The following is a 20,385-nucleotide window of genomic DNA, read 5'->3' as shown; positions in this document are numbered from 1 at the left end:
TGTGGAGAGCGGAGCACCCCAAGTCCTGAGGGCTCATCTCACCCCTGAGCCGTGTTTGTTGTATCAGAGACCGTGAATGGTGTCACCAAGTCCTGCCCCGCTTAGATCTGTGTTGTCTCGGGGGGCGGGGGGTAGTGAGTGCTCAGTGGTGAGGACTTCCTCATTCAAGTGGAGGAAATTCTCACTCTTACTCACAAACCTATAGTCACTGCTAAATTCAAATGTAAGGTGGCGTTTCTGGAAGATTTCGTCTGCCCAGATCACTGTAAAGGAGACAGTTCTTTAGTAAATGGAAGAAATTATTTCCTTTAACTTTTTATTATGGAAAATTCAAACACATACAGAAATAAATAGTACAGTGAAACCCCAGGTTCAGTGATTATCGCTCATGACCAATCTTGCTTCATCAGCCCCCACCCCACCCCCCGGGAACAAGTCCACCATTGTATCATTTCATCAATAATATTTTACAGTGTATCTGAAAGCTAAGACTCTCAAAGTCGTAACCATAATACCACTATTGCTCCTAAAAACTTAGCAATAATTCCTTAATATCAACCAATATCCAGTCAATTTTGAGATTTTCCCGCTTGTCTCATTAATGTTTTCTTGTGAATGCTGCTTTACGCCAGCACTTTGAATCAACATCCTAGGAATGTTTATCTATTGCAGTTGGTCCATGTCGCTTAGATTTCTTTTAATCTGTACGTTTCTCCCTCCAGCCTTCTTTTTCTTTTATTTGTTGAAGTAACTGGATTATTTCTCCTCTAGGGTATTCATATCAGGATTTTGCTATTCCATCCGTCAGTGTCACTGAACAGGTTTCTCTGTCCCCTGGGTCCCCTGTGAATTGGTAGTTGGGTCTAGAGGCTTCGTCGTCCCTGTTTGGTTTCTGGCGGGACTGCTGCCTGAGTGCCCATGTGCAATCCTTGCCCGGGCTTTTTTCTAATAGTGTAGAGTGTTCGAGAGCCCCTGCAGTTGCCTGTGTTGCTAAAGACTTTGAGTTCCCCAAGAATAACATATTAAATATACTGCAGACTAACTTTAAATAGCATTGCAAAACCTAAATTAAATTAGTTCCTAGTAAGGTTTTGGAATGCGCGTCCTCTGGACGTTAGAAAAATTAAAAGGTAGCTATGGTGCGGAAACGAAGAGGGTCGCTTTCCTGTGGAAAAGAGAATGGACGAGGTTTCACATGGGGCCGAACAGTGAGGATTCTGGGAACGCCTCCTCGGACTCCTGCGCCTTCGCTCGTTTTGAAATGAGCTGTTTAATTCCTTCGCTTTCTGTTTCATGGCAAATTTATAATTTTATAAATGAAAGTTGCTTTTGGTATTTGGTTCAACTTCTCGCAAAAGTCAGGCTGGCTCTCCTTCCTTCCATCCCGTCTTGTGTTCTTATTTTCTCGTGTTCTTCCTCTCCTAAATTTCTCCCTTATCCCATATTTTGCAGAATTACTTTCCCAGTAAGCAAGACATCCTACTGGCAAGGAAAGCCACCAAGGGCATTGTGGAACATGACTTCGTTATTAAAAAAATCCCTTTTAAAATGGTGGATGTGGGAGGCCAGCGGTCCCAGCGCCAGAAGTGGTTCCAGTGCTTTGACGGGATCACGTCGATCCTGTTCATGGTGTCTTCCAGTGAGTACGACCAGGTCCTCATGGAGGACAGGCGCACCAACCGGCTGGTGGAGTCGATGAACATCTTTGAGACGATAGTCAACAACAAGCTCTTCTTCAACGTCTCCATAATCCTGTTCCTCAACAAGATGGACCTCCTGGTGGAGAAGGTGAAGACCGTCAGCATCAAGAAGCACTTCCCGGATTTCAAGGGCGACCCCCACAGGCTGGAGGACGTTCAGCGCTACCTGGTCCAGTGCTTCGACCGGAAGAGACGGAACCGCAGTAAGCCGCTCTTCCACCACTTCACCACCGCCATAGACACTGAGAACATCCGCTTCGTGTTTCACGCTGTGAAGGACACCATCCTGCAGGAGAATCTGAAAGATATCATGTTGCAGTGAAAGAGGAAGCCCCTCACTGCCGTCGTCCTTAAACAGCCTCCGTAGCCACTGGTCGGATCCCCCTGGTGTGTATCATCCATCTGGTCTTGGAGTGGGTTTCTCGGATCCTCGCCATCCAACACCTGGCTCAGGAATGCTGTAAAGCCAGCCACGCCGACGTGCTCTGGCCCGGAGGCCGTGGAAACGATGTTAGCTACTGAATCCTGGGGACTAGCGAAACTACTGAGAAGCCAAGTGATCACTTTGGTATGAATTTGTGATACCTAATGACACAGCTTTCTTTCTTTTTACAGAAATTCTCTTTCTTTTCTGACACAGTTTAATCGAGCATCCTGTGTGTGTGCACGCACACGCTCTATTGTTAATGACAGAAACACACAAACCAGCTGCCTTGCAGATGGCTTTTCTCTCTAACTTGCAAGTCTGTGGCGAGATGAACTAACCGGAAAGCTTTTGCCTAACAGTAGTTTTTAGGAGATCAGATGCGTGCTGATGCTGCTAAACTCAGAGTCCCCACATCGGGCCCCCGAGCCCCCATCTGTGGGGTCTCAGTGCCACCTCCCAAAGCGAGTTGCCTTTTAAAACTCTTGTGCCAATTTCCTGAGACCCGGTCCAGGCATATTAGGTTAAGCCGAGGGGCCCCAGCTATAGAGGCTGGGAGCGAGAGCTCCGCAGGTATGGACTTGCCTTAATGCCCCACCACGTGCGCGGTTCTTCCTGCCTTGTCAGATTGCCCAGCAACACAGCACGGGGTGGAGCTGCGCAGAAGCAGCGTGCTGACAGCGAATGTCTGCCCCTCTGCACACAGAGGTGCTTATTGCTCCGTGCCCACCCACTGGCAAAGACGTAGAAACCAAGTGGCCTTGCGGATGACCGCTCCATCTTCCCAGTCATCTGATACTTGCACGTGCCTGCATTTCACGTTTCCTTCTTTTGGAAGCAGTGGAGAGCTTCCTACTCCTCACAGGGGCTTGGAAGCTGGCAAGTTACTAGCAAAGCCTTTGTTAATGCCACAGCTGCTTGGCGAGCTCCTAACACCTGACCTTTCAGGAAGCCTACAGGCTCCAGAGAAATCTGAGTTTGTCCAGACTGCCTTTGGACAGCCGGTCCCCGTTCTCAGCTCCCCTCTAAACCTTGATCCTTATCAAGGTCTCCTGCTTCTGTTCGTGTACACACACATAACAAGTAAACACTACCAGACAGAGCTCTCATCAGGGGAAGCTGCAGAAGGCTGCGACGTTGACACGAGCTGGTAAACCTGACACTCGGTTACCTTGTTCAGTTACCTTTGTCCAGGGTCTTTCACTGTGTTTAAAAATACACTGCATTCCAGCCTGGTCCCCTCTGTGTATTACTCTACTAAAAAAGTCTGTCTATTGTGTTTAGGACTTTTCCTAGCATTTAAAAGAAAAAAAAAAATCTTCCTCTGTAACTGGCACCACAATGTCACTGCGTTTAAAAACACATCCCAGGGCCCTTGTCCTGAGGCCACACTGTTCCCAATCCTTGTGTCCCTTTGGCATCTCACTCTTGGCTCATTTCCAGCAAGCCAGATAAACATTACGCTTGTGGCAGATGCTGACCCAGAAGAAAAGGGAGGGAAAACCTGCTCCTGAGTCATCCCCGTTATCACTGTGTTTTTAATGAGGAGACATGAAACTCTCTTTCCGTTTTGGTGCTCAAGGCTCGGTGTCGACATTTGCTGGGGTTTTGGCTCTTTTTTTTGGCTGGAAAAAAAGTTTTGCTGTTTGCGTGCTGCTTCCTGTGGCTCTCCGTAAACTGAAAGGACGTGACCCAGGATCAGTGCCGATGACCAGGCTTAAAGGAAAGGAGAGCCCTCTCGAAGGCTCCGTCAGGGCCGTGGAAGATCGCGTTTGCATTTTGTGGCAGTGAGGTGCAGCCCGTGCCCGGGGGCGGGTGCTCCTCGCCCACTCAGTGTTCTGGGTCTTACAGGTCCGTTAGGGATGCAGAGCTCTTCCTCGCCAGCTTGGAAGTATCCTTCTGCTTCTGGTGGCGGCCGCTGCCGTCCCGACTGGAGGTGTTTGAACTGCCTTCCTGATGAGTTGAGGTCAGCCCTGTCCATGAGTGCTCTTTCCTTTAAACACTCGGATAATTTGCTGGTTCGCTTGCAGAACCGGAAGCATGTAATCAAGAGAGCTTGTGACTGTGTTGAACTGACTGCAAGGCAGGGTGGGATGGCCGGAAGGCCTGGGTCCTTGGCCAGCTCAGCCCCTGACCCCACTTAGCTCGGCTGGGACTAGGCTGCCTCCTCTTCTGATGAGCGGGCAAAGGAGAGTCTGTACAGGCGCCCGGCTGTGACCCCGTGACTCGTCGGCCTCGGAGAAGATCACTGTCTGCAAGGCTAAATAAAACCAGTTACACCTTTTCTACACATAGATTGTAGCCATTTTTGTCTCCAAAACCTTAGGCTTTTGTATTTTTTTATTTTAATTTCACTGTTATCCTTGATTATTGTCTTTTTTATGGAGATGTTGGAGAAGCAGGAGATAGGTGTGCCTCATCTATTATTGCAAAAATATAACAATAAACTTCCTCAAAATAAGATGTTCTCCTCATACTTAACACTGTTTACACCTGAGGACACGTGTAGGTTTTTTACTGAAATATTTTCTTAACTCTTCTATTGGTAGAGAAATTGTTGCAAAGATTTTGCATTATAGCTTTGTAATTTATAGAGATCTCTAGAATTCTAACTTTTGTAATGTTTTTACTTCTTGGATGAAAGAAAAATGAGTCAGGTTATTTTAACTCCAAGACCAGAAGATAATCTTGAAACAGGATCATTAGTTACGACAGACTGACCTGGGGGTCCCGGGAGCAGACGTCACTACCTTGGCATTGGAAGACGGAGGCCCCATCGAATGGAGAGGTCCTGGTGGGTTGCTCAGGGCCTACACTTTGCACACAGCGGGGTTGTTTGCTAGGAGGGTCTGCTCAGACGGTTTGACCACCTTCAGTCTCTGGATGTTTAGTAAAATGAATCCTTCGTTTTTCTTTGCTTAATAGAAATATCACTCAGCCTTCAAAACCGACATTAACTTAATTTTTCAGTCCCAAAAATGCAAGCAGATAACTCTAATCCTCATTTTACTTAAAGGTTCATTGTTTGTTAATCACAGTTTGTGTTTCCACATGGAAAACAAAGCCTGACACACAGGAGAACTGCCACCAAAAATGTTCTGAACAAAAGCCCCCGGGACACGACTTCAGAACAGGCTGTTGCGGCATACACACCTAGAGACGCACGCATGTGTGCAAGGGAGGGGTGCTGCTGCTCTGAGATGTGGAGAGCCCAAGGAGGAGGCCCTGGTGACAGACGTTTGACGTGACCGGAGCCTGGAGGAAGGAAAGGCAAGGGTGGGTGGGCATTCTGCTGTTGCAGCCCCCTGGGGTCATCGTCCCGGCCACAGAGTGAAGACACGTTGACACGAAGCGTGGACGACTCCTAGTCGTCGACACGGCTTGTCACGCTCAGGAGTCTTTTCTAGAAAGAGGAATGTATGTGTTGTCCAGTGGCCCTGGCCTGGGTGGGACCCTGTGGGGTACCTTTGTATGTGAGGCTTAAACTGACCACAAGTGGGAGAGACAAAACCCCTCCAGAAAAATGCCAGTGATGAGCATGCCGTGCGCTCTTGATTGTCCCTGTGGCTGTGGCCACGCTCTTCGGGTCCCAATTTCTCCGTTTCTAAGTTGGACAAAATGGTGATTCTGGCTCCGGTGCCACAGGTCAGATCACCTGAGGAGCTTTGCAGAGGCCCCGGGCTGAGCCACCCAGGGCCTGTCCAGGACAGACCTCGTGCATGCAGATTCCTGATGGCCCGGTGGTTTTACTGTGCAGCCAGTGTGGAGGGCCACTCAAGTAGCTAATCTTGGCGGGTTCCTTCCAGGCTGGTGGCATTCTGCGTTTAGCACGGTGAGAATTAGATTTGTAACAGCCACCAAATGCTCCCTCGCCGTGACTAGCACCCTGCCTCGAGAAGCAGCAGCGACGGTGGGTTCTCTGTTGCGATTAAGTAAGTGGCGACAGGAAGCTCTTGCTAATAGGCCTCTCACAGTGTGTCAGGCAGTCCTTTCGAGTCGGCTGGTACCATTTTCTCCGTAAGGTACGCCAGAGGCGCTTAGCAGCCTCATTCTGCAATGATCCCTGAAAATGTAGGAAGCCTTGTTTGAAGAAAAGGACGACTCTTAAGGCTTACGTAATCTTCACGGCAGCCCTGGGGAGAGAGGATCCTCACGGATGTGATTCCCATGTCTCCCTGGCTTCGCATTTGGGGCGCTCGCCTGGCCTGGAGGCTGGCAGTGGGCCGCAGTCTGGAGGGCTGGGAGCTCTGCGCCCTGGACCGGGGCTGGTCTCACTGCCTCTGTGTCCTCCTCTCTGGCTGCACTGGGAGCCACTGTGCGGCCCTGTAGGAAGGGCGCCCCAGAACACAGGAGCTCACTTGATTCGGTTAAGGCGGTTCCGAAGCTGACACTTGGCTGTGTTAATGGCCCTTGATGGCAGATGACACGCTAGCTTGCACTTGTGTTCAGGGAAGGGCGAGGGCTGAAGTTTGGGCCATGACCGCAGGGGGAGGGAGCCCGTGGAAACTTTGGCCACTCCTGCTTCCGCAGTCCCTCTGTCTGTCTGTCTTCCTTCCTTCTGCTGAGGTCACGGGAGGCGTGCTCTCTTTTACTGCCACATCTCTCCTTTCGGAACTCTCTACATTTTGGAGGCTGGTTATCTTTAGCTTTCAGGGTGGTGTATTACTATAGGTGGATTGGATTCCCACGTGGCTGTCGGTGTGTCTTCAGGGGAAAATGACTTCAAACCACAGACAGGCTGCCCGTTACCTGCAGCAGCCCCGGGGCCCCTTCTCTCACCCAGGTTACGTCTGGCCTTCCACACCCAGCGCGGCTCCGAGGAGCAGACCGCGTGCCTGTGGAGGTCCTGCTGACCCTGACAGTGGTGACCACGCCACAGAGCCGTGAGCCTGGAAACCCCGGGGCTCCGAGAGCTGTGCTTTGCAAGCATTGGGCTCTTCTTGGCACCTGTCTTGCCGAACTGGTCCCCAGGAGGGCTGAGCTCTGCTCAACGTTTGAATTTCCTGTTGAAAGGCTACAATCCCAGATCACAACAGAAGGAGCAGGATGTCACCAGAAACAAGTGAGTGAGTTCTCAAATGTCCTGGCAGGATAGATATTCCGAGGTGTTGGTGTCCGTGTGTAGCGAGGGGTAGGGAAGTGGGTGGAACTGAGAAATAGACCATGGGATGCCCGCTCCCCTGGCTGGTCGGGGCACCGGACAGCTGAGAACAGGCGAGAATTGCTCTGTCTGACCCTGACCTGTGGCACCTCATTCCTCCTCCGGTCCTGTGTCGGCACCCAGCAGAACATCTTCAGCTGTCATTGTAGAGTCTTATCCTAAGGGGCCCGAAGACCTTAGATCTGGGTGACGATCGGCGTGGCCCTTCGGCTCGTTCACAGTCCCACTGCGGACCTGGCTCAGCCTGAGAATTAGGTTCTCCACTGCCAGGTGAAGGTCATCAAAAATGTGAAAGGTCATTTTTTTCATCAGATGGTTTTCTTTTTCACATGTGTTTAACGTGAACCAAAGTGAAACGCTAGAGCAGCCACTTTGGGGTTCCCGAATTCGCCTGAACTTGCTATGGGGCAGCAGCAGGCCCGGGCGCTGATGCGGAGGGTCGGCCCGAGCTGCCGGCGGCCGAGAGAGGCCTCCCTTGTCCAGCCCGGCCTGGTCTGTGAGAAGAAAGGGCTATTGTTCCAGGCTGTCCCTTTGGCGCCTTTTTATTAACACTGAATTCACTTGATTTTGTATCTTTAAAGGCTGATGTATTTCACCCAAATGGACATAATCCCAGCTATTCACAGTCGAGGTGGGCGTTCCCGTGGGGCCTCAGCTCCTGACAGGTCGCGGAGCCGGGCGTGCTGGGGGTTGCCGGCCTCCGCGGGCCTGGGCCCGTGGGCAGACGTCGCATCTCGTCTGTAAGGCCGGCTGCGGCTCCAGACGAGGGAGGTCAGAGCGAGGGGCAGCTCGGAGCAAGCCCTCCCGTCCCGGGTCTGGTGCTTTCTGGGGCTGGTTCAGGGTTCCTGCTCCCAGCTGACTTCAGAGCGACTCCCGTCGAAAGGGAGATTGAGGATGGCGCTGCTGGGGGCCCGTCTGTGATCTGCAGTCTGTCCCTGAAGAAGAGGTCGGAGGCTGGTCCATGCACGGCCGGCGGGTGGGAGCGCAGTGCCGACGTCCCTGTGCGCCGCAGCCCCCACTCCCTTCCACAGTCGGCTCCCTGGGCAGTCTCCCGCAGCCCGGGGTGACCCCGGAGGTCTCCCCCACCGCCTGTCCCGTTGCCCTCCTCAGAAAAGGTCAGTACCAACCAGAGGCAGAGAGCACTCTGTCGTCTCAGAGACTCTGGGACTCAGGTTGTAAACGTTGCACCAGACTCGACCTGAGCTGGTTCTCTGTGGCCCTCCTCGCCCGAGCTGCCCGGACGGGCCAGACCCCTGCAGACAGGTGGACGGGCTCTGTGGCAGGCAGGTGGGTGGGTGGTTTGCAGGACCCACGTGCAGCCGGTAGAAACTCGGGCCATGTCCTCCACCGTCTTTCCTGTTAGGAGTTCACCTCCACGTTCTTTAACAAGCCTGTTGATGGAGGAATTTAACGTGGATCTCTTCAGAGTCTATCCATCTCTAGAATCTTGAAGAATACCTTTTGACCTATTATGCTAATTGATTTAAAACATTCCAAATGTCCTTTTTCTTAACTCCATTCAAACCAACCAAAGCTGACCGGCATGTCATTCTCCGTTGGCACAAGGGCAGCCGGGAAGTTCAGTGTTGTATTCTCAGCCCCCTCCACTCGCACGTGTCCTCAGTTCACCTTACGGTGTCTGGGGCATGGCCCCTGTAGTGCGGCCGAGTGGCTGCTGCAGTGGCATGAGCGACCCTGCTGGGGGACAGGGCCGCGGCAGCCTTCAGCTTCAGCATTCACTACAGGAACTGCACTTTGAACCTCCCGAGGGTCTTTACACACCGAAAGGAAATGCCAGGAATACCCGCGGAGTGCTTCCTCTTGGGCACCTCCCCCACCAGTGTCGCTGCGCCACCAAACCCACCCACAGTGGGCACCAGCTGTGTGTCAGGCCTCAATTCTTGGATAATGTGTGCCAGGTTAAAATAGAATATGAAGTGTAAAAAGTGTATTTTATAGCTACGGTGGTTAGTTTAACATGTTTTGTATATATGATTTTTATAAATCTATTAAAATTTGCCTTAAATTACGTCTGTTTCCCTGGTGTGTTGCATGAAACGCCAGCTCCCACGCCCTCCACATCTGTACAGTGACGCTCCTGTGAACGGAAGGGCACATGTGACCGTGGACCCGTGAAGGCATGGTTAGTGTGGTGTCCGTAGGCTTCCGGGGTAAAACTCTGCCTTTCGGACGGCCACCTCTCCAGAAGCAGAGGTCTCCTCGTGGTCGTCACTGCATCTGTGGCACGCGTCATGGGCCGAGGCCGCGGAGCAGCAAAGTGAGGTGGCTGGGTTATGACGGTCCCAGATCTGGGCCTTCCGCTCTCTCTTACGTCCTCGCCCTGCATCCTCTTGGGGGGCTGGTTCCCTTGGCAGGAATCTCAAGGCCTAGCCTGAGTTTATTCAACAGTAGTCTCGTTTTTCAACTCCGTGGCCGTCACAGTGCAGACCTGTAATGTGGATGAGGGTGAGCGCCGCTGAGTGACAGCGCCCGGCCTGCAGCGTCGCGGTAGAAAAAGCGCTGTGGGTAATCCCAGTATAAATAGGAATACCAGCACTCCCCCCTCCCCAGAAAAACTGGCCTTTTCTTTTTGTTGTATTGCATCGGAAGCATCAACCTGGACCTTAGAAAACACGGAAACAGGGAATGAGCATTTATGGAGTGACCCAGTTTGATAAATAGGTTTTTTAAAACCTCAGCAGAGTGACCTGAACACAGGAGGTGCCTAGAAGTGTGTGTTGGATGGATGTGTGCGTGGAGAAGTGAAGTGAAGACCCCCAACCCGACACAGCCGCACGGTCAGTCTCCGAGAGGAGCCCCTCTGAGGAGAAGAGCAGAATGGCCCATGGCGAGCGCGCCGCTCAGGCTGTCGGTGAAACCCAGAAGGAAGCCGTGTTGGCCTCGGCTGAGAAGTGACATTTAAGCCGCACCCTAGCAGAACGCTGTCACAGAGTGGAGGGACAAGTGGGGAGAAGCATGTGTGACAGTCCCAGGTGCAGGGGCTGGGGTCCTCGGGAGTTGAGATGCCAGGGGGGCAGGACCTGTGAGCGAGTGGAGTCCAATGAGGACAGAGGGGTCGAGAGCCCCGGTGACGGGAGGCCTGGCCCAGTTTCAGTGCACGAAAGTGTGCTCATGAGGATGCGTGGGTAACGGCCCCTTGGGGTGGCCTCTCATGGAACCTGGTGGATGGCGTATCTGGTCAATTTGTTACAAGCCTGGAGTCCTTTCAGAGGCATCCTCGACCCAACCCCCTCGTTGTAGGTCCTCCCTGGGGCGAGGCTTCTGGCAGCCCAGGAGCAAGGGCCGTTGCCTTCAGCCACCTCTTTGAGCAGCGAGTCCTCCGGCCGCCCCGGTTGGCACCGAGGCGTGGGGAGTGGACTGGACGCGTAGTGGCCCCAGGACATTTCTTGGAAATTGCTTTTTAAAATACCCCCCTGACATAAGCTTGTTTTCATTTGTCTCTTTGCCCAGGAAGCCGAGTTCAGAAATAAACGCTGGCTGTTCTGGCTCCCCATTCATCAAGGTGCCGCTCCGAGGTGCTGGGAACGGAGAGGCCCCGGGAGCCGCTCCTGCAGTTATTTACTGGTTTCTGCGGCTCTCTGCAGCCGGGCAGCGGGCACTCCTAGATTGTTCGTGTGTCACTTTCCCAGCCATCAAGGTGCTATTTCCTTGAGACCGGGTTCCTCTGCCATCCCCCGCAGCCATCAGGACTAACCTGGCTCACATGAGGCTCCCGCTCCCGCCCCGGAGCAGGCTGGGGGCGCGGAGCTGCCCTCGCGGCCTCCCCTGGCCTCCGCGGCCTGGCCGCACGGCGCAGGGCGGGCCCCGAAGCTGGCCTTTCTGGGCCCCTGGGCTCATGGGCTCCCGCTCCGGTCTGTGAGCCGCCTGATCCTCCCGGTCTTCACGAGGATAAAAATACTCCTGCTGGGGACTCGCCCTCGTTATACAAACACATCCGTGAAGCCCCAGCAGCCCCGGCTTTGTTGACGTTGGCATCCTCGCCCACGAGTGCTGGCCACCCACCCAGGCCTTGCTCGGACTCCAGAGGCCGGAGCCCGAAGGTGCTGGTCGTCTGAGAAAGCCAGGGCAGAGGCGGGCCAAGGGCAGCGCTCCGGAGTCAGGGAGCAGGTTGTCCTCCCATGCCTCTGCCCCTCCTTCCCGCTCAGGCTGACCCAGCATGCTCCCCTCAGAAAGATCTAGAAGAGAGGGTGAAGTTCTGAATGTCATCCCCACTGTTTGCAGCCTGGGCAGATGACAGCCTGTAATCTGGGCTTCATCCACCCCGAGGGGTGAGGGCCTCGGCCTTGCAGGGTTGGGAGGAGGTGGAGGATGGGAGAACGTCCCTGGCCCTTGGCGGGACCTGTTCAAGGGGGCGTTTATCTGCAGGGAAGACGGCCCCCCGTCCTGGGCGGGTCTGGTCCAGCATCCGCCCCGCCTGTCGGCTGTGGGGACGGCTCCGCGTGGCCCCGCTCTGCGTGTGCGTCCCTGGAATGCTCCAGCCTCTCCTTTGAACTTGGTGGGATCTGAGTTTGGGTTCAGCTTTAACACCCGCTGCTGGGCTAAGCCACCGAGTGTTTGTTTTTTCTTTAAGCCCCTTTGGAGATTTCTTTCCTCCCAGAAAGGTCTGAATCAGATGTCCCGTGGGGCAGTATTAACGGGACCACAGCCCTCCCCGCTGACCCACACTCTGGAAACGGCCCGGCGAGGGGCTTCGGGGAGGAAGAGGGAAGCAGGGCTGCCGGAGAGGATCTGGCACCGCTCAGAGTGGGGTGTCGCTGCTCATCGCCCTCAAACACTGTAGTTTTGCCGTGTGTGTTCAAGCTACTTTAGAAGGCCCGTGCGGATTTCCTGGCCCCATCACACACAGACAGCGATATGGATAATGTCACGACCCCAGAGTATTTTTAGCTCCATGCAGGGCCCTCCGCCTGGGCCCACCGAGATGTCTGAGTCTCTCCTGCAAGCTCGGAGACCTGTCCTGACGACTCTCGGAGACTTTAGACAGATAAGGACATGGGAAAGCATTGCGGTCGACTTTGTACCTTTACAGAAATAAAGTCCAGGGCCCGTGCTTCTCGGAAACCACTATCTGCAGCCGGTCCAGCTCGGTTAAGGCGCTCAACTGTGTCCTGCCTCCAGCTTGAAGAATTTAGAGAGATTTGTGCACAGCGACTTTGCTGGAGAGGACGGCATTCATAAGCTCCTCCTCCTCTGCCGGAGCCGTGTCCCCCTGGGGACTGTCCCAGCCGTCAGGGACAGAAGCTGGGGCTCATGTTTGAGCAGAGGAAGGAATCTTTGATCTCTGTTCCTAAAAGTTTTATTTTCAAAATGTTCCTCCCAGCAGCTACTTTAAAAAATTACCCTCCATCTGCGACTGGGGAAGCCGTGGAGGGTCTGTCCCTTCCCACTTCAGAATGGCTTTTTTGGGACGTTTGTCACAGTTGAGAGCCAAAGGTCACGGGCAGAGAGAGACAGTGCTGAGAAGCTGGTAATAACCCCAGGAGCCCCCCCTTCAGTCTGAGCCAGGCTGCTGCGTGTGCATCGCCTCTGTTTGATCTCGCATCATTCCAGTGACTGACCACTTGCAGAAGACAGAAGGAATTGGAAAACAGGAAGGATTATGTAGCCACATGATGGCCAGGCCCGGCAGTGAAGGCTGCTGGGGCAGATTTTTTGTAAATGTTTTCCCATCCCACCTGCTCTTCTGGAACCTTTGCACACCCTGTTAAGAGCGGGAATCTGGGTCCCCTCCTGTGAACCTGGGCGGCCTTTGTGACGGCCTTAATAGAGGATGGTGGAAGTGATGTCCCAGGACTTTGAAGCTGAGTCATAAAAGGCTACACTGCTTCTGTCTTACTCTTTCGGAAATCCCACTTTGGGAAGCCAGCCGCCATACTGCAAGGAAGCCCAGGCCACAAAGACAGTGCCCAGGCCCCTGCCAGCTGGCGGCCACGTGACCAAAGCATCCTCGAGGTCGACCCTCCGGCCAAGCGGCAGGGGCAAACCTTCCCCGCCAGACTCTGCCCACAGTGCAGATTCCCGAGCTAGACAGTGTTGGAATCTGAGCCACCAAGGTCTGGGTGGTTTGTCGCTGTGACAGATGCCCAGGCTCTGGCTGCCTCCCGTTCCCAGGTCACGCTTTCTGTGGGGTCCACCCTGGCTCACTTTCTGCAGAGCCCAGCCCTTCGTCTTACCCCTTTCCGTCACAGTCACCTCTGTATCCTCGTGCTGCCTCTTTCCAGCCTCACAAAAGAGAAGAGGAGACCTGAGAGCCGCATCTTTGCTCTTTGACTCCCATACATGCTGCTCCCTGTGCTCGTCTCTGGGACCAGGATCTGGCTCTTGCCCGGAGTCAGATGACAAGGAAGCTCCAGGCTTCCGTGCTTGGGTGGGACCCTCCTAATTCTCCATTTGTATCATATACTGTTTTTCTTAGAGCGCCCCCAAAACTGTATAAGCTCCCCACAAGATACATGAGCTGCCCGTGTTCCTGCCTCTTTCCAGACCAGAGAAATGGTGTGATCCCGCTCACCACTCAATTCTGCTGTCACTTGTACGCCGCAGGCAGACTGGGGCATTTGATAATGAAAACGGGGCCAATTCATAGGAAAACACAGCAATCAGATGTGTATGCACACAAAGGAGCTTCCGATAACGAGAACAAGGCTGACAAAGTTAAAGGGAAGCACAGACACTTGCACAGATGTGGCCGATGTTTTCACATCTGCATCAGCTGTTCTCTCAGCAACTGAAAGAACCAGACAAAAAAGATCCGTAGGTACATGATGTTGCCAACACCAAGAGAACCACCTTGACCTGAGGCCGACATCGCAGGCCACCTCTGTCAGGAAACGGGACCAGGGACGGACCTGCAGGCTACAGCAGGCAGCCGTCTCGGGGCGTCAGAGGGCCTTGCAGCCCCTCAAATCTGCAGAGCAGTCTCCTTTCTCAGCATTTGTCAAGAAACAGCAGCCCTCAATGGGCATGTCCTGTGGTGGGTGGTGACCATCCGGAACCGTCACAGGGACGCCCTCCTGAAGGCCCTGCAGATCAGAGTGCCATTGGGGCCGCAGAAAGCGACCCTTTCTGTGTGTGTACAGGGGGGACATGGTGGATAGAGACAGACCCCCTCACGTCCCCTCTGAGTGGAGACCTCGGCTCTGGGCCTTGGAGCCCGAGTTTGCGGCAGCAGGGTCCCCGGGCCCCCCACCCTGTCACTCTGCCAGAGGCGGCCTCTGAGCCCCAGCTATAAATCCCCAGAGGGACTTGCAGGCCCCAGTCTTCAGGGGACAGCCCCCTGCCTCCCGCCACCCATGGTGACGTCCAGGCTGAGCCTGTGGACAGCCCCTCTGGGTGCCTGTGAACCCTCTGTGGGACCCGGGGGCCACTGGCCACAGTGGGAGGCTGGGGTCAGGACAGGGCAAGTGGTGGGACACAGGGACTGAGAGAGCCACCTGACCACACATCCTCGTCGGCTTCCCTGGGGCCCTCTCCTTCGGACCCCGGGTGGGCCCGCAGCACCCTTGGTCGCTGGGCAGGGCCAGGCAGGTGCTGTCCCAAGGAAAGACAGGCCCTGGGCAGGACGCGCTGGCTGTGCTAATGCTCCTCAGCCTTCCAGCGACAGGGCGAGGCGTCCGCCTTGGACGGTTTGCGCGCACTCAGCTTCCTCCTGAGGGAGGAGAACTTGTCCCCCAAGACCTTGCGCAGCCCCGGGCCGTCTCCGCCGCAGGGCAGGTCCTGCCTGGTGGCCGGGAGCCGCCCCGTGAACATCTCCCACCGGGCAAGGGCGTCCACGGCTCCGTCCACCCGCGCCAGCTCCTCCTCAGTCACTTCCCTCTCCAGGGCCTGGATGCACGTCGCCAGCCACCGTCCGTGCTCCCTGATGGCCTCCGCCGGCATTCCGAGCTGCGGCGGACCCTCCGAGGCGGCCAGGGAGCTCAGGCCGTCCTCAGGCTCCAGCTCGGGCCCTGCGGAGAAGGCACGGCTCCAGGTGTCGGGGCTCAGGGGCTCCGACAGGCTGGTGCCAGGCTCCGAGTCGCTCTCGCAGCACAGGCCCGAGTCAGCGCTGCCGGGCAGGGTGTCCTCCGACAACGACGGCTCCCCCGCCTCCGGGCCGGGCGGCGTCCCCACCACCGCCTGAGTCCAGGAGTAGAGCCTCTGAGAGGGAGAAACACACGCTGAGTTCGCTCTGTAGGGCCACTTGCCCAGCCCCTTACCTAAGGGGGCCTCGCCATTCCCAGCTACCCAGGGGCGAGTGTCAGCACTCAGACACAGGTCGCTTCCGACTGGCACCTTCTGAAGACGAGCCAGACAGACCAGCTCGCAAGAGCCCGCCGGTGAACTTCCAGGAGCTTTGCAAGCCAGCTGTTCAACCCGACCATTAGTCACAGTTAAATTATATAGAGCTTACAGCTACACTTCGCAATTATCTTAAAAGCAAAGGGAGTAGTCAAAACTCATCACTTCCTACATGTTTTTGCTGCATTTTGCCGTGTCCTGCCTCCAGGTTATTCACGTCTCTCATATCTGTATGTGGACACCCTGTGTGATGGGGTGTGACAGCAGGGGCCCTCCCAGCTCTGCGGCCAGTGGCAGCTTGACATTGGCCCTGGTCAGAGCATGGACACCATGCAAACTGGCAGACGCCACAGATCAAGGCTTTTTCCCTAGAGGGCGTTTTCCAGCTAACGGCTGACTAGCATACACAGACAGCAGAGACCTTTTCTGGTCGGGGACCGACCAGGACTCCAGGGACCTCTAGGGGCAGTTCCCCTCCTACAGCAGCCTGGAAGGCCAGGGCCCTGTGGGGTCTCCCCGAGCCCCCTCTTCAGAGGAGCACGGCTGTGGCAGCCACAGCTCCTCCCTCCCTCGGGCTGGAGCCCACCCCCCCTCTCCAGAGCCCCTCTGGTCACTGAGTGATGCCCCCTGGAGACAAAGGGAGCGGGCCGACATTTCAGGGGCGCTCTGGGCGGAAAAGAGGGACTGCTCCTCCAACTCAGATCCGGAGCAGACCAGGCACCTCACAAGATTAGGGGACAGGGACAGGCACGCTTCCTGGCCGGGAGGGCCGTGTGTATGGGTGGGGGATGAAAGGTGTACGAGGTGGTGGCAGGTGCACAGGAGCCCCAGGAAGGACATAAAGGAGGAGCCCGGCCCATTTCACAGACGGGAGCTGGCCTCGCTTCCCCTCACACACCGTGAGGATCGTAAGCTGGTTACTGCCAAGTCCATTGACCCTGCCCTGGGCCTCACGGCAGCCAGCCTCAACGAGGCACGGGTGACCATGCCAATCACACCCACGTGAGGACTGCTGTTCGCTGCTCTGCAGATGTGGCAGCCCACCCCAGCGGGGTGGCACCTGGTCCCCTCGCCAGCTGGGCCCACCATCTCTGGGTGCCTCCTTGATATTCTGTTTACCACGGAGTCGTCTGTTCCAGAAAGAGCCACGTAGAGAGGCAGCTCTGAGACTCGGAAATGCCCACCCTCTGGTTCAGGGGTCCTCAACATGGAGTCCCGACCTGCAGCATCACCGGGGATCCTGTTAGAAATGCCAATCCTGACCCACCCCCCAGGTGCGGGGTCAGAAACCCTCCAGGAGGGTTTCCCAGAACAGCACAAGCTGAGCCTCGAACACAATGACAGTCACTTAAAGCTTGTGGCTTAAAACTTGATTTTAGGGGCCGGCCCCGTGGCCGAGTGGTTAAGTTCACGTGCTCTGCTTTGGCGGCCCAGGGTTTCGCCGGTTCCGATCCTGGGCGCCGACATGGCACCGCTCCTCAGGCCATGCTGAGGGAGCGTCCCACATGCCACAACTAGAAGGACCTACAGCTAGAATATACAGCTATGTACCAGAGGGATTTGGGGAGAAGAAGAAAAAAAAAAAAGATTGGCAACAGATGTTAGGTCAGGGCCAATCTTTAAAAAAAAAATTTTTTTTGATTTTAAAATCAAGCCAAAGCTTGACAGGCCTTGTGCCTTTATTCAAATGAAACCTTTTTTAACTCAGCATTTTCACCAAAGGTAGCTTTAAAGAAAAAATAAACACCACCTGCCTTTGAATTCTGAACTCAGAGTAATACTGAGTCTGCGAGCGAGTCTCCCCAGGGCAGCTGAACCGGTTGGCGGGGCTCCTCGGCCACCTGGGGCCCGCGCTCCCGGCCGACAGCAGAGGGCGGCTTCTCCCCGCGGGCTCAGCCCCGACGCGGGGCTCGACTCGGAGCCCCGCCCTTCTGAGTCCTGTCTAGTCTGGTTCTGCCTCCTCCGGCGGCTGGAGCCACGTGGAGAAGCAGCGCTGCGGTGGCGGCCGGGAAGGCCCCTTCCAGATGCAAGAACCCGCGGGAGCAGGTGCGGGCAGTGCTGGGACGGGTCCAGCCCCGGATCAGTGCTCAGTAAACACTGACTCTAATTGTTGTCGCCTGAGAAACAGGAGCCATCTGCCCCTTGGCCCTCCTCCACCCCAGGAGCACACTCACCTTGTACCTCTCCACGAGCTTGAAGCCCAGGACGTGCTGCAGCTTCCGCAGGCAGATGGGGCAGAGGTCCAGGGGCCGCCGCAGCGCCTCGTCCAGGCTGAGCACCCCCTGCATGAGGCAGCGCAGCCAGCGGCAGTGCCCCAGGCCCAGAAGGCGGCAGAGCTCGTGGCACGCGACCTGAGGGAGAAGGCCCACACCGCGCTTGCAGCCTTGATGCAGACGCCCCGGCCGACTCCCGGGACACCTGCAGCCCCGCCAGGAGCCTGATGCAGCCCCGGGTGAGCACAGATGGCCAGGAAGTGGTCCAAGCCCCCCTCTGGCCCCCACCCCTGACTGCATGGGGTGCCAAGGGCCCACTCGGCCACAGGGAGAAAGGCGAGCTGGTGTGGTCAGCTCTGGGAGCACCCGGCGTGGGGGCTGAGGCTTCAGACAGACACAGGTTCAAATCCCAACCCTGCCACTTCACAGCTGTGTGACCTTGGGCAAAGGACTTGGCGTCTCTGAGCCTTGGTTTCCATACTCTAAAGTGAAGGGTCATCCTCCTCATGGTGAGGACTGGGTCGTGTAACTGGCTTGACACAGAGAGGGCTCAACTGGTGTCTGTTCATGTCCTTCTGTCTGATTCCACATCCTTAGCATCTTCCCAGAGCTTGCCAGGACCCCCAGCCCTTCCTTCCTCTTCCTGTCCGCCCATCTTCTCCCCCAACCTGTGCAGCGCCCCCAGCGCCCTGGCCTCCACGCCCACCTTGCAGCACTGGACCATCCCCAGGGCGCTGAAGCACAGGGTCTGGCCTCTGTCCTGCAGGGGCGTCTCGGGGCCCTCTGCTGCCACCTCTGCCGGGGCCGGATCAGGGGCGCTGGGCCCCACCTGCAGGAATTCCCCCGAGAACCGGGCGAAGCTGCAGATGCCCACTTCTGGGGAGAAGCAGAGAGACGGGGGCTCCAGGGGCAGCCCACAGGCAAAGCCACCCCGTCCTCAGGACGCATGGGTCCCAGAGGCCCTGCCCCGCCAGCACATCCACGTTAAGGTGGCCCTGGGGCAGAAGCCCAAATTTGAGTAACGGCTCCCTGCCCAGAAGGAGCTAGAATGCAGGACTGCAAGTTCAAGAGCAGCCCATCCCATATTCATGCAGCATCTTCCCTCAGAGTGAGAAGGAGGAGGGGTCGGGGTGTGCCGTGCACGCTGCCCTGCCCCTGGGGCCCCCACAAGCCCGGGCTGAGGCAAGAGGCTGCCGGGGCCCCCGCTCACCGTGCCCTGGAAGGAACTTGCCAAAGGTGAAGCTCCAGGCCTCGCAGGGGTACAGGTCGGACAGCGTGAGGCCCAGCACGCACAGCGCGTCTCCCGGCTTGCTGTTCTTCAGGAAGGACAGGATGCCGTCTGAGGGCCAGAGGGCACAGTGAGGAGGAGGCTGGGGACCCCGGGCAGGCTGAGCCCTGTCCTGTCCTCTTCCTCTGCCTCCGATCAGCCCTCCTCAAAGTCGGACGCGACCTAGTGACATTCTGCAAGAAACCATCAGTCTGAGGCCAAAAACTCACAGCAGCGAAGCTGCGCCCCAGGCCTCAGGCTCAGGCGGGCAGGTAAGATCTCAGGGTCTCGGTCTCCCAAACTGTCAGGAGAGCCAGTTCGGACGTGGTTGTCCAAGGAGCCCAGCGACATCCAAGCGGGGACGCCAAAAAGGCTGCTGGGCCAAGGAGACCAGTGTTCCGGGGAAAGCGACACTGCAGCCAGGAGCGGGGTGAGCTGCCGCGGTGGCTGATGGATGCCCGAAGATGGCCACACCCTAGTCCCTGGGACCTGGGAATGTGGTCCCTCACGTGGCAGACGGGCCTTTGCCGATGTGATTACAGGCCTTAAATGGGGAGCTTACTCTGGATCCCCCAGCTGGACCCCGTGTAATCACTCGGGTCCTCATAAGAGGAGGCACGAGGGTCAGAGAGCTCTGAAGATGCTGCAGCGCCGACTCTGAAGACGGAGGCCGGGGCCGCGAGCCGAGGCAGGCAGGCGGCCGCTAAAGCCGGAAAAGGCCAGGAGGCAGATTCTGTCCTGGAGCGTCCAGAAGGAGCCAGCCCTGCCCACTGCTTGACCGAAGTCCAGGGAGAATCCCGACCCACAGAAGTGTGAGAACGAACGGCGTTGAAGCTGCTAAGTTTGCAGTGACATTACGGCAGCAAGGGGGACGGACACAGCTCCCAGGAGTGATGCACACAGAGACCAGCAGGGGTCCATGAGCCTGGAGCAGGAGGACAGTGTGCAGGCGGGACTGGGGAGGAGCCCGGGCAGCCGGACAGGCTCTGAGTGACTGGAGCAGGAGGGGAGGGGAGGCAGGACGCAGGGCCAGGAGGGAGACTCTCCAAGGGGTTTATAAAAGGAACAGAGAAACGGGCGGCCGCTGGAGGCGCCTGGGCAGAGGTTTTAAGATGGGGGAGTGACAGCAGCTTGTGCGAGGCGGGAGAGCGGCAGGAACTGCTGGAGTGGGGTTTGGGAGCAGGCAGGGTGGGGGGCCCTCCAGAGGAGCTGGGCCGTCCGCAGGATGGGGAGCGAGGAGGCGGCCGGTGGGGAGCCGAGGCCGGAGGGAGGAGCGGAAGTTCCCCTCTGATGGTCTGTGTTTCCCCGGCAAGAAAAGGCAG

General features: G+C 56.4%; 2 protein-coding genes across 5 annotated transcripts in view; one reads left to right on the top strand and one right to left on the bottom strand.

Annotated features, from left to right (window-relative positions):
* Nucleotides 1-4,585, top strand: part of GNA12 (G protein subunit alpha 12) — a 112,999-nt gene extending 108,414 nt beyond the window's left edge. For both annotated transcript variants that reach the window (XM_070484130.1, XM_044746384.2), the window contains one exon: nucleotides 1,453-4,585. In XM_070484130.1, the coding sequence (XP_070340231.1) occupies nucleotides 1,453-2,022 (570 nt within the window). In that variant the 3' untranslated portion in view covers nucleotides 2,023-4,585. The remainder of the gene's footprint in view (nucleotides 1-1,452) is intronic.
* AMZ1 (archaelysin family metallopeptidase 1) overlaps nucleotides 3,339-20,385 on the bottom strand; it is a 39,604-nt gene continuing 22,557 nt past the window's right edge. For 2 of the 3 annotated variants that reach the window (XM_070484128.1, XM_014846698.3), the window contains exons 4-7: nucleotides 19,007-19,135; nucleotides 18,503-18,672; nucleotides 17,758-17,934; nucleotides 3,339-15,442 (exon numbers count right to left, since the gene is read on the bottom strand). In XM_070484128.1, coding sequence (XP_070340229.1) covers nucleotides 14,882-15,442; nucleotides 17,758-17,934; nucleotides 18,503-18,672; nucleotides 19,007-19,135 — 1,037 coding nt within the window. In that variant the 3' untranslated portion in view covers nucleotides 3,339-14,881. The remainder of the gene's footprint in view (nucleotides 15,443-17,757; nucleotides 17,935-18,502; nucleotides 18,673-19,006; nucleotides 19,136-20,385) is intronic. The other variant, XM_070484129.1, reaches the window with a different exon arrangement.

This window comes from Equus asinus, chromosome 14 (assembly GCF_041296235.1).
Source record: "Equus asinus isolate D_3611 breed Donkey chromosome 14, EquAss-T2T_v2, whole genome shotgun sequence".
Taxonomy (NCBI): domain Eukaryota; kingdom Metazoa; phylum Chordata; class Mammalia; order Perissodactyla; family Equidae; genus Equus; species Equus asinus.
The sequence above is the reverse complement of the archived record's forward strand: the minus strand, read 5'-3'. Positions and strand labels throughout refer to the sequence as shown.